Source organism: Nicotiana attenuata, chromosome 2 (assembly GCF_001879085.1).
Source record: "Nicotiana attenuata strain UT chromosome 2, NIATTr2, whole genome shotgun sequence".
In the NCBI taxonomy this organism is placed as follows: Eukaryota; Viridiplantae; Streptophyta; class Magnoliopsida; order Solanales; family Solanaceae; genus Nicotiana; species Nicotiana attenuata.
Genome location: NC_031990.1, coordinates 28,511,293 through 28,524,513, shown reverse-complemented (window position 1 = coordinate 28,524,513; position 13,221 = coordinate 28,511,293). Strand labels below are relative to the sequence as shown.

At 34.9% G+C, this 13,221-nt stretch overlaps 2 protein-coding genes and 1 non-coding gene across 4 annotated transcripts; 2 read left to right on the top strand and 1 right to left on the bottom strand.

Annotated features, from left to right (window-relative positions):
* On the top strand, positions 670-2,850 carry LOC109206134 (transcription factor TCP13-like). 2 transcript variants are annotated; one of them, XM_019368913.1, is made up of 2 exons: positions 670-859; positions 1,290-2,850. In XM_019368913.1, exon 2 carries the CDS (start codon positions 1,454-1,456, stop codon positions 2,351-2,353), a length of 900 nt encoding a protein of 299 aa, XP_019224458.1. In that variant the 5' UTR covers positions 670-859; positions 1,290-1,453; the 3' UTR covers positions 2,354-2,850. The 2 variants fall into 2 exon arrangements, with proteins under 2 accessions (XP_019224458.1, XP_019224467.1); XM_019368922.1 differs by having other exon boundaries at positions 680-859; positions 1,395-2,850.
* Positions 7,251-7,322, bottom strand: TRNAT-CGU. The gene has a single exon. It is a non-coding gene; the product is annotated as a tRNA-Thr (tRNA).
* LOC109217811 lies at positions 11,555-13,173 on the top strand. The gene is made up of 2 exons (XM_019382085.1): positions 11,555-13,072; positions 13,141-13,173. The coding sequence occupies exons 1-2, from the start codon at positions 11,555-11,557 to the stop codon at positions 13,171-13,173; spliced, it is 1,551 nt and encodes a 516-aa protein (XP_019237630.1).

Sequence of the window (13,221 nt, the reverse complement as noted above, 5' to 3'; positions counted from 1 at the left end):
TATTATAGGATTTCATCCGAAGTTTACAGAGTCCGATGACCCCTCACCCATACACATGGGTCCGCCATGAGTCTGATTTTGATACTATGTTGAAGTGTAAGTGATAAGCTCATATGAAATCTTAAGTTAATATAATTTCTGATGAATACAAACTTGAAGATTAATGTTGACATACTTGTGTATGTTGAGCTGAATTTGACACAAATATGCAAACAAACTTGAGTTTCTGATAGATAGTGAGAGACTTTTAACTAATCAGAGTAGGAAGGCGTGCTTCTGTCGACCCATGTGATATATACGAATTCAACAAAAATGCCTGCCTTTTGTAGTTGTCGATAAAGCATCAAGGCCAACTTTTCTCTATGTAAAATAAAAACGGTCCCCAAATATTATTTGAAAAGATAGTAACATCTTTGCTTCATTACTAATTAAGGACCAATTGTTTCTTACTGGTAAGTTACTAATCTTGGCAAAATAAGCAAGGAAAATAAAGTTATACGTAATTCATTAAGCTAGGGCCATGATAGCTCAGCAAGCGTGATGAGAATTTGATAGAAGAAATTGACGGGCACATTATTTATCTGTTAGATGCCAAACTATACGTGGCAACCTGTGGTCCATTGCTTTCTTTCTTATGTAAATGGTCGGTTGGACTCCAGCATCTACCTTAGCTTCTCTTTCAACTAGCACATCATCTAGTTTCCATATAATGTTTGTTCTCTGAAATCAAAGAGAATTTCCTCTTTCTAAACCTTCATACAAACTTGGAACTGTTTACAGAAATTGAGAAAATTAAGCACTGTCCCTTCAAATAGAGAAGCTCTCTTTACTTGATTGAAATCATCATCAAACTTATTGGGTAAGCCTGTCTCTAGTATTTCCTGTTCTTCTACAAAAATTTAGGGCATGTCAATTTTCATGCTTTACCTTATAAATATCACGTCTTTCTAATTAATTAAAGCCAAGTTTTAAAGAGATTTTACAATAGCTAGTTATATCTCATCTTCAGTTTTGTACATGAATTTTTAAATGCTTATACTTGCAATTTCATGATTTCCTTTTTCTCTTTTTTCCCCTTCTTCTCTTATGAGTGTTTTCTTCTAGAGATACAACAACGATTATGGCTTAATCTCAAACAAGCAGTAGAGTGTAACTTATTTGAGATTGAGACGTTGTTGTTGTATAAGTGAGCAGAAAAAGCTTTTAGGGTATTAATTAGTTTTACTTATTGTCTATACTAAATTATACTATATACTTTTTATTTGTTTTTGTCTTTGGGTATAAAACAGAAATCACGGAGTTAGCTAGCATACTGAACAAAGAAACTTTAGTCTGAGCAACAAGGCCACAGAGATATCACAGAAAAAAGGAGTAAGTTTACCATCTTTTTGCAGAAGATCATATATATCCCTAGGGAAACTGTTTTCCCCTCAATTATGAGAGACATTATAAGATGATTACAAGAGAAGTAAACAAGCAAGAGGGAGATCCAAATGACGACGGCAATAAGAGCATTCCAAATAATAAGGCTTCTTCATCATCTAATTCAACAACATCGTGGACAAGACTAAAAGATCCAAGAATTGTTCGTGTTTCGCGAGCTTTTGGAGGAAAAGATAGGCATAGCAAAGTTTGCACTGTAAGAGGGCTAAGAGATCGACGAGTAAGGCTTTCGGTTCCAACTGCTATTCAATTATATGATCTTCAAGACAGATTAGGGCTTAATCAACCTAGCAAAGTTGTTGATTGGTTGCTTAATGCAGCTAAGGATGAAATTGATGAATTGCCTCCACTGCAAATTCCTCCAGGGAGTTTGAACCCAAATCTTTATCCTATGTTAGGAATTGGAGGTTCTCAAATTAATAAAGAGGTTGGTCTTAAGAACACGAGTAGTACCAGTATCAATTGGGATGTTCCATTACAACCATCAAGTAATGTTGCTTTACCATATAATTCTAATTTCTTGAAATGGGATCCTTCAAATTTATCCCTAGCTCATCCAGAAAATCATCATCGTGGGACTTCATCATCTCATCAACATGAAGATATTCACAACTTCAACATAATGTCTATGCCTATAGGTTCACAAGTTCTTGTTTATCCACAAGGATTACCACAATCATTTTTCCATCCACATAATATTAGTGCTGGAGCATCATCAGATCAATTTGATCCCAAAGAAATCAACTTTCAAATGTTGAGTTCAGAAAATCCCATGTCAACTGCTAATTCCTTTAGACATTCTATTGTCTCCACTACCCAATCTCATGCAAGACCTTTCCATTTTCTACCTTCTCAAAATAGTGAAGGAAGGGAGCCTAACGAGGATAGGGAGTTTCATAATTCCAATTGAGATTGTTGTTGATCCTTTCTGTTTAAGACATTATTAAGTATAAAAAATAGTGTGCGTCGTTCTTCAGAGCTTGAGCTTTTACATGAAATGATTACATACTTCAGCATGGTATCAGAGCAAACAGAGATCAGTGATCAGACATAGTGATTTTGTTATTCTTCGACCGGATGTTTCATTTTATGAATTAGCTTCATTATAAGCTGCCGGCTATTCAAGACTAGAGGTATGTGGCTCATTGCCTAAACAGTTCCATATCGGTATAATAAAATAACAACAATATGGGTTCTGTTTTAATTTCTGCTGATAATTCCTATATATGACATCCATTGGTAAAATACTGATGACTGGAAATCTCCATGTTTGAGATCACTTGTTTTATTTCAATGTACACCAAGTTCAGAATTGTATTCTTATGTTATATTATTACGTTGTAAGGATAGAAGGCAATATATATCTTTTTGGCATCAGGCTATTCCTTGGTTAAGTTGTTATGGATTCATCGAGCTTTTTCTGAATGCACAGTAATTTTCTTCCTGTTTTCTTTTTAAAATTTTCAGCATGTTTTTCATCTATAAAATTATGATTTAAAGTATATACACAGATAATATATAGTGCGAATATTTGCATTATTGGTGTAATTTAACTTGTTATAAATGGTAATTGCTCTATTTTCCAAATTACCTTGTTAGACTTGTCATGAATTTTTTTTTGGAGGTTACTAAACTTGAAAAGAAAATTATACTACATGTTAATTAGTGAATAAAACTTAAACTATAAAATTATCTCAATTTTAGAACAATGATGAAAGTGATAGAGTACAGGGTGAATCTCGCATACATTTAATGGGTTCATCCGAACCGATTAGCTTTTGCTAGAACCTTAGTTATGTATTAAATTTGTACTAAATAAATACAAATTAGAGATTTCGAACCTAGTAAATCAAATGAGATGTGTTAGAACCCCAAACTAAAACTCATAATGCGTAAATCCTGAATCCTAATTTTGATAGAATAGTTGTTGCCTAGGAGAAGGAAAAAAGACGAAAGATAGGAGTAGATTTAGTAGAAGATGGAAGGGGTGCCATTGTTGAAAGAGACAAGTGAGAGATGGAGATTTGAAGCAATTATATTGTTGGAGTTTCCTTGGGATCCAACAAAAAACATGTTGTAAGGAGGAGTTAATCCTAAGCTAAAAATGAAAAGATAGTTTGTGGTCCTTATAAATTATGAAAAGGAGATGACTAAGAAGATGAAGAACGTAACTCAAGACATGTGGTACAAAAGATAATTAGGGTTTTGGAAGCTTTTTTGATCTTTTTATCTCTGTGTACGTAAGAAGAAAAATAAAAGGACCACATGCATGCATTGCTTTCATAGGCGGGTCCCCAGTAGGAAACTTGCATTATAAATTTAACCAATCTACTTTTAGGGTTTAGTCTTCTCTCACTTTTTTTTTTTAAATCTTACTTAAAATTTTGGTATTTTATGCAACTGAATTTTATATTTTTCTTTGTCTATTTTGCTCTTCGATCAGCAGTCATGTCAACACATAATTCTTTAGTCATTACAATCTCATACATATAATAATCTCTTTTTTTTTTTGGCCATCTGGTCTCTTTTAATTTCTTTCTTCTTCTTATGTTGCTTCTCAAGATGTATCTTTTCACGAAAATTGGTTACAACAACAACAATCACGTATAATCCCATAAATGGGGTTCACGAAAATTGGTTAATGTCAACTAATTGCTAAGTAGCAGTACTATTTTGCCTACCTAACCCTAAAACGCGTTTCAACGTGTAATAATATATACAATATTCTTAATCTATTAAAACATTATAAGTATAAATTTATTACTAGCATGCAGCTTTTCTTTTGAGCCTCAGTCTATGATTAAATGTCAAGTATAGAATCTAATATTAGTTAATGCTTGGATTCAGTGGCGGAGCCAGAATTTTCGTTAAGGGGTGTCAAAATATATAAAAGTAAACATATCAGGAAATTAAGGCGAGCCAATATATAGTATATATACATATAATTTATTTATTTTACCTACCTACACAGTGTATTTTTCCCGCAAAGGGGTGTCATTTTGACACCCCTTCCTATAAGGTGGCCCCGCCACTGCTTGGACTAGCGAAGTACACAACATCAACAATAACAACAAAAAAAAAAATCCAGCGTAATCCCACAAGTGGGATCTGGGAAATATTGTATGTACACAGACCTAAAGTACACACATTTCTAAACTATTGTTGACTAATTACCCTAAAGGTGAGGGGTAATTGGGAGTCTAAATATATTAATCTGCTAATTTATATTTTTCATCTTTGTAATTGATAAAACTAAAAGTCCACACGGCACATCAGCCTTCAAAATTCTTAATTTGATATAATATTTCGTGGATTTATCTAATTATCTAGTGATCTTGTAAATATTTTTAGGTAATCAGTGTAATATAATTTTTTAACCAGTGCAATTTTACTTCCTTTATTTTCAGGTTTAATTGCTTTTGAAGTAATCTGAGAGTATAACATAAACCCTAATTTCTCTATTTTTTCGTGAATTCTAAAGGAAATGCAAAAATTACAGCACATCTACAGGTAAGACTGATATAAGTAACCTTTATTTATTTAGCAGAGTAGTTGATAGAGAAAGTTAATTAAGGCACTTGGCGAGTTATTCTAGCTAGAGTAAACTTTTAAGCCTGCAGTAATTAATAGCATGTTTGGTCAAGCTTATTTTGAAAAGTATTTTTTTTAAGTGCTTTTCAAAAAAGTATTTTTAGTGAAAAACAATTTGTGTTTGGCTAATCAATTTGAAAAAATACTTTTGAGCATCAATTAATGTTTGGCCTAATTTTTAAAAACTGCGCTTCTAAGTGTATTATATTTTGCTCAAAAGTGCTTTCCAAAAAATTCTGAAACCAAGATAGCAAAAGAGTCGCATGTAGTAATAGCGATCTAAGGATAAAATGAGTATTGAGAAGGAAGACAATGAAAACGCTCGACTATCTACTAATTTTCTGCCTTAGTTCTCAACCTTCACACCCTCTAAGGGTCATGTCCTCGATTAGTTTAAACTGTGCCATGTCCCACCTGATGCTATTACATGAGGGGTAATATATGCAATTCCCTAGTCTGCTTCTTTCCAACTGAAACTATAATGTCTATTCCTCATATATGTTGGGAATAATATAAAGAGTTAAACTCATTATGTCAATCTCAATTAGCAACTTACGATTCTCAGATTCATCACAAGATTTAGTGTGATCTAATTAACTTTGAGATGAGCGAGTTCGACCATATATATAGGCGGGTTATAATGAGTCAACTGAACCATTGTGTAGGTTATGACCATTTCAATATTTGCTTGGATTAAAATAAAAATCTGCAGGTCAATTTGTGCAAAAGAGTTACCCAATCAGCTCCATGTCGAACTTAAAATTATTTTAATTTGCTTATTTTTATAACAACAACCCAGTGTGGTTCCACAAGTGGGGTACGCAGCCTTACCCCTACCCTGGAAGGGCAGAGAGACTGTTTCAGATAGACCCTCGGCTAAAGAAGGTGAGAGAAGCCCTGGTAGCAAGTAATAGCAAAAAATTAATTAGAAAACTAAATCGGAGATAGCAACAGATAATATGAGTGGGGTACTGATAACAAGTAGCAGCAAGATAACATATTTAGAAAACTAATTCCAAGGCAGCAAACTACGGAATTACCAATGGCAAGTAACAACGAAACGAGACATGCGTAAGGAGAAAAAGGGTACCGAACTAGCGCTAATACTATCGAGCTAGAGAAGACAAAGGGAGATGCACGACTACCTACGAACATTCTACCCTAATCTTAACCTCCACACCCTTCTATCTAGAGTCATGTCCTCGATTAGCTCAAGTAGCGCCATGTCCCGCCTGATCACCTCTCCCCAAGACTTCTTTGGCCTACCTCTACCCCTCCTCACACCTCCTAAGGCCAACCTCTCACATCTCCTGACAGGGGCATCTGCGCTTCTCCTCTTAACATGCCCGAACCACCTCAACCTTGCCTCACGCATCTTTGCCTCCACAGGTGCCACTCCCACCTTGTCTCGAATAACTTCATTCCTAATTCTATCCAACCTAGTATGCCCACACATCCATCTCAACATCCTCATTTCCGCTACCCTCATCGACTAGATAATTCTATATAAAATTAGTTTAAATCCAAACGGACAAATCAGCCTTTCTTTATCAAGATACATCAAATAAACCAACACCCCAAAAATTTATTTTTTCAACTCTTTGATAAGTTTTCTTATATATGAGTGAGTTTATGCTACTTATGCCGCTCAAATAAGCCCAAGCTTTTAGATGTGCTAATTTGAATTATGCTCAAAATAACCGACCAATTGGTCCAACCCGCCCAAGTCTGGCGCATATTTTGACGAGCTAAATTTGACACCCTTAACTGTAACTCTTTAATTTCATGTGCTGTTTCATCAATAAAAAACGAAATTTGAAAACCACCATAACCTGTTTTTATGGTCAGTATGACCAGCCTCATGTAAGCCGGCAGTTAGGACAGAAACTGTGCATTTCCTCTAACTATTTCACCCAATTCTTTCAAATATATGGTAGCTTTGCAAGTTTTTGCAAACTAGATGTTCAATATATATATGTTAAGAGTTCCTATATGCTCAATTGATGCAGCATATACATATAACATATGTAGCTCTGGCCACAAAATTAGAGACCAAGTATCTCCTTAATTTCCCTCCCTCACTTTAAAAACTGAGCTCAGCACTTAGATCCTGATGCACAAATTAAAATGCTTAACCCCTAAAACAAAGTCAAGGGCAACGTAAAAAGCAATTAGAAAAACAAAGTCCCAAAGCTTACGAGTATTGCACATAATTTAGCTCCCGGCGAGGATCGAACTCGCGACCTTTCGCTTACGAAGCGAACGCACTACCACTATGCTACGGAAGCTGGAACGCTAGCTCCATTTCATTAGTTAAATTATATAAGTTTCAGTTTAATTCCATGGTCACCTTCAGTTTGATTGTAATTTGACCTCTTTTTTGATTCCCTTGTTTTAGTATCAAATTTACTCATATAGTACTTATTTTCCTAATCCGATATAGACTAGTGTGAAATAGGAGAGACTAGATTTTGTTCTAATATGTAAGAAAAGTTGTCTTGATATATCTTATCTTTGTCCTAAACTAGGACTTGCATTAGTTATCTCTATCATACACACTCGGCTCTTTCGTAGGTGTAGAACTCTAATCTCGTAATGATTAATTCTCGCATATAAGTGTTCGCAACCAAGGAAACAAAATATTATTTTCAGAGAAATAAGCGAATGTAAGACTTGTTGGAAAAAGCAATATTGAGAAAAAGAAATATTGAGCACTTAAAAATATTAATTTTTTTGTTGTTAAAAATTAACCAAAATAATTTTCAAGTTAAAATTTATTAACATTGACTCCGAAAGTTAATTAAATTAACTAAACTTATTAGGGGCATTTGGTTGGTTTATTTGGAGATTTAATATCCACCATAAAATATCGAATTGATACTTGTATTGTATGGGGTCGAATTTGACCAACCACGTTCTTCATGCCAGCACGACCGACCGAGTGTGCGGAAGTTCGGCTAGAAGGGCGACCTATGAGCAACAAGAGGGACGACTTCACAATCACATCGGCCACTACATAACATGTACTTTATTTTCTGCCTTTTAATATTCGAGCAAGGATCCTCTATTATATAAAGAGGATCCAAGCCTTGTAAAGAGGGAGGATTTTTTTGGACTACTGGAAATACAATCTCTCTCTTTTCTCTGTCTCTCTAACATTGTCTCTCTCTTATCTCACTACCAGAAAATACCTTTTTTCCGACTACAAATTCCGACTACAAAATGTCAGTCGCAATTTTCCGACTACTGTAGTCGGAAATCTCATATTATTTTTTAATTTATTTTTAAGAATTATTTCGAATATTTTTTTGACTAATATAATTAAAAAGTTTCGCGGGAAATTGCGCGCGTAAAAGTTTCCGACTACCGTAGTCGAAACATTAGATAATAAAGTCAAGACCACTTTTGACCAAGAATTTTTTAATTAAAAAAATTAAATAATATATAGTTTCCGACTACAGTAGTCGGAAACGTTAACTTATTTTCCGCTAACCCTTATATTCTAATTCTTTTTTCCCACAATTTCTCAATTGCTCTGTCGTCTCTTTCTCTGTATCTCCGCCTCTCTCTCAACCGCGCCGGTCAAAATCGGCGTTGGGGACTTCATCAGGTACGCGATCTCTCTCTCTTTCCCGTCTAATCTTCGGCCAAGACTAGGGTTTGAGGCTGGAATTGTTGGCTAGTTTGAGGCTTGTCCTTGTTTGTGTGCTCTATTTGATTTTTTGTTTGTATTGGGGTAGATTGAGGGCTGTGATGATGCTTATGAATCTTTCTATTTTTGGGCTGATCTTTGAGCATTGAGATGACCCGACCCGTATCTTGGTGTGGCAACCCAGTATGGCTGTGATTGAGTACTTCTCTCTCTCGTGCAACCGGTGTTTTGCAGCCATGGCATGGCTGTCTTCTCTTTTGCCTTTTCATTATACGCGTTTGAGCCTCAATTTGCTGGATAACATTTGTAGGCGTTTGGACAATATTGAGTTGAAATTGAGAAATTCTCTTAAAAGCAGACTTGTGAGGTCTCTTCGGTTAAAAGCTCTCATCTAAATTAATTTATGTTTATCAATGGATGTTGCTATTACAATTATGTGGGATTTTTCTATCTTAATTTGTTTAAAGCTTTTTATTCCATGGGTTCTGATATGGGTTTGCTAAGAATATTGGTTGCCTTTGATATGTGTTTTGTGTATGAAATACTTTTTCCCTAGGCTTGTATCTATTTGTTTCATTCTACACTGTTTTGTGTAATTCTGTTCCCAAGTCCCCTCCCTTATTACCTGCTGATAAGAATTCACGAGAGAGTATATACTTAATCTTTTTAGTTTTCCGGTTCTAATTTAGTTATTTCATCGGTGAAGACGGTGTGCTCGTCTCTGCCTTGCTTTATGACAAATTGGAACTTTTTGTAACTGGAAGTGGAATTAGAATTAAAAAACGTAATGTTGTTAAATTTTGCCAAATGCCAATTCCTATTATCTTCTTTCTGTTTTTCATTATCTCCCATAATTGCAAGCTTCAATTTTATTATTGTTATCCATGGTGTAGTGGTAGACATTTCAGATATAGATTGTATAAGATTGTAACATTTTGATGGTCTACTTTTTCTACCCATGTTCATGCATTTTTCCATGCGCGCATCTCTTTCATGTTGTTATATTTGTTGCATTTTAGTACTTTATACGTATATATTCATATATCATGTCGAATATACACGGGTGGTAGCATTGTAGGGCCGGGTTCAACAGAACTTTCCTTCTAACACTTCAAACCACTTCCATTTCAAGAAAATATCAAATAAATATATAGAGTAAGAAGTTGAAACAATATTGAGAGTGTTCAATAGAAATGAATTTTAGAATAAAAAAGGTCGAGGCACAAAGCTTTAGAAAAAGCGTAGACTTTGTATCTTTGCAAGAGACTGTGAATTTTACCTATATATTTATTTGGTGTCACTTTTTTTTCTACGTTCACTCATACAAGTCATCTTGATTTTGTAGAAGACTAAAGAGTACAAAGGTTGATAACTGAAGGAAGGTTGGCACTACCGGCTCATCATCCATTTCGACTTTTGTTTTTTAGTTTCGTCCTTGCTGCGTACAGGTATATCTATATATCTTTTNAGCAGTAGTCCTTGACAAAAATTGAACAAAGTCATCAAACAAATCAAATCTTACCAAGATGTGTCGATACTCAAGCTGTCCAACATTGCAATAACCTTTGACGTCGAATTGTTTTGGTATGATCTGCCGTAACTCTTGGATATCTGGTTTTCCATATGAAAATTTAAGAATTACAGCTTGGTGCAATCCTTCTTCAATGGTGAATGCATTCACCTCTTCAACGGTGAATTCCACAGTTGGTTCTCCATGAACCATGTGAACTGGACGCAATTCAATTTTTGACGAAACTGCGGCAGATTTATTTGAATTGATCTTGGCAGCGTAAGATTGCTTTGGCTTCATGTTAGGAGTTGTTTCTTGAGTGTTTTGAGTTGCCTCTCCCACAGCCAAAGGCTGGGGAGAGCTCGCAGCAGCCATGGCTGCCAAGCTCACAAGAAATACGCCAAAGTGTAGAGAGAGAAAGAAGAGAGAAGGTGTATTCTGTCCTGTGTCTTGCAAAATAAACTTTAGTTATTTAGATGAGAACATAAATTACACTTCTAACACTTCAAACCACTGCCATTTCAAGAAAATATCAAATAAATATAGAGTAAGAAGTTGAAACAATATTGAGAGTGTTCAATAGAAATGAATTTTGGAATAAAAAAGGTCGAGGCACAAAGCTCTAGAAAAAGCGTAGACTTTGTATCTTTGCAAGAGACTGTGAATTTTACCTATATATTTATTTGGTGTCACTTTTTTTTTCTACGTTCACTCATACAAGTCATCTTGATTTTGTAGAAGACTAAAGAGTACAAAGGTTGATAACTGAAGGAAGGTTGGCACTACCGGCTCATCATCCATTTCGACTTTTGTTTTTTAGTTTCGTCCTTGCTGCGACAGGTATATTTATATTTCTTTTTTTTTTTAAATATATGTTTATGAAAAATATATCTTTATATAAATCATAGGACTTGCCTCATTCTTTATGTTACCTTGTTTGCCAATAACTAAATGGTTGGGTTTTATTTGTGTAAATTTGAAATTTTAGTTTCACTTTGATGCTAGGAGTTAACTATTAATTTATATTTACATGTTATTCATTTCACTTTAACTTTGAATGAAATAATAAAATAGTACTATGTAATCATTAAAGTATTTAGCATAGTACTAAGAGCACTTTCTCCGGATATTATTGTTGTTGCAAATTTAACTAGTCAATTGGACATGTGAGACTTCTCTTTTTGAATTTTTATTCTGCTATAAACTAGTAGATATGCTTTTGAATGTAATCAATCTAATTTTTGTTGTGAAAATTTATATTTATAGAGTCATTCATAGTTAAAATGTTGAAGGTATTACAATTATTCAAAGTAGGAACCTTTAGAAGAATATCTAAATAGTTTTTTTTGTTGATATAGATGGAATTTGAACATCGTAGATGGATGTATAATAGGACTCATCCTAATCGTGCGGGATTGAGGGAGGAATTTATAGAAGGAGTTGCGGGGTTTATTGCTAAGGCGAAATCGCTAAATGATTTTCTTATTGAAGGGACAATTAGGTGGCCTTGTATTAAATGCAAGTGTGTCAAATTATTGAGACCAGATGTAGTTGAACTTCATCTTTACAAGAATGGATTTATAGAAAATTATTATGTGTGGACTGTTCATGGAGAGAATCATGATTTTCATAATTCTTTTGGTGGTGAGGGTAGTCCCAGAGTAGAGAATAATTTTGAAAATTCTCGATTCAATAAAATGATGAGAGATGCTTTTGAGATGTTCCCGGGGGCTCAATCCGAACCAAATGATAAGGCTAAACGCTTTTATGAACAACTAGAGGAAGCTAGTCGTCCATTGTATAAAGGCTCAATGCATTCCAAGTTGTCTGTTGCAGTTAGACTACTAACTATCAAATCTGATATTTCTATTTCTCAAGCGGGCATGAATTCTATCATTGGGCTTATGAATGAACTAAATCCGAATAATATTTACTTACCCAAAGATTTCTATACTGCAAAGAAATTGGTGTCCAAGTTAGGACTTTCATCAGAGAGGATTGACTGTTGTGAGAAAGGATGCATGTTATTTTATAAGGATGATGCAACATTAGAAAATTGTAAGTTTTGTAACCAACCTCGTTATAAGGAGGTTACAAATGCTAATAAGAAGAAGGTTCCTGTGAAGGCGATGCATTACTTACCCCTTATACCAAGGTTAAAGAGGTTGTACGCATCAATGAGCTCCACTCCTCATATGAGATGGCACTATGAACATAGAAGGCCAACCGGTGTTCTATGTCACCCGTCAGATGGAGAAGCATGGAAGCATTTTGATAGGATGTTCTCGGACTTTGCAAGTGAACCAAGAAATATTAGGTTGGGATTATGTGCTGATGGATTCACTCCATTTGCAGTCTCCGCCGCACCATATTCATGTTGGCCAGTGTTTGTTACGCCGTATAATCTTCCTCCAAAGTTTTGTATGACAATTCCATATTTGTTCCTAACTTGCATTATTCCAGGTCCACGCAATCCAAAAAGTTTGATTGATGTATACATGCAGCCGTTGATTGATGAGTTAAAGTTATTGTGGCATCAAGGTAAGGAAACCTATGATATATCAACTAAACAGAACTTCAGATTGCGTGCAGCTTTAATGTGGACTATAAATGATTTTCCTGCTTATGGAATGCTATCCGGGTGGTCTACTGCTGGAAAGTTAGCTTGCCCGACTTGCATGGAAGACACAAAAGCGTTCACTTTGAAACATGGAGGTAAGAACACATGGTTTGACTGTCACCGTCGTTTCTTGCCAATGGATCATGAATTTAGGAGAAACACTAGTGCATTTATGAAGAATCAAACTGATTATGAAGAGCCACCTTCAGTCTTGTCGCCAGAAGAAATTTGGAATAGAGTTAGGGATCTACCTAAGGTAACAGAGTCTCCATTGCCTAATAAGATACCTGGTTATGGTGTTACCCATAACTGGACTAAACAAAGCATATTTTGGGAGTTACCTTATTGGAAGCATAATCTTCTATGGCATAATCTTGACGTCATGCATATTGAGAAGAACTTTTT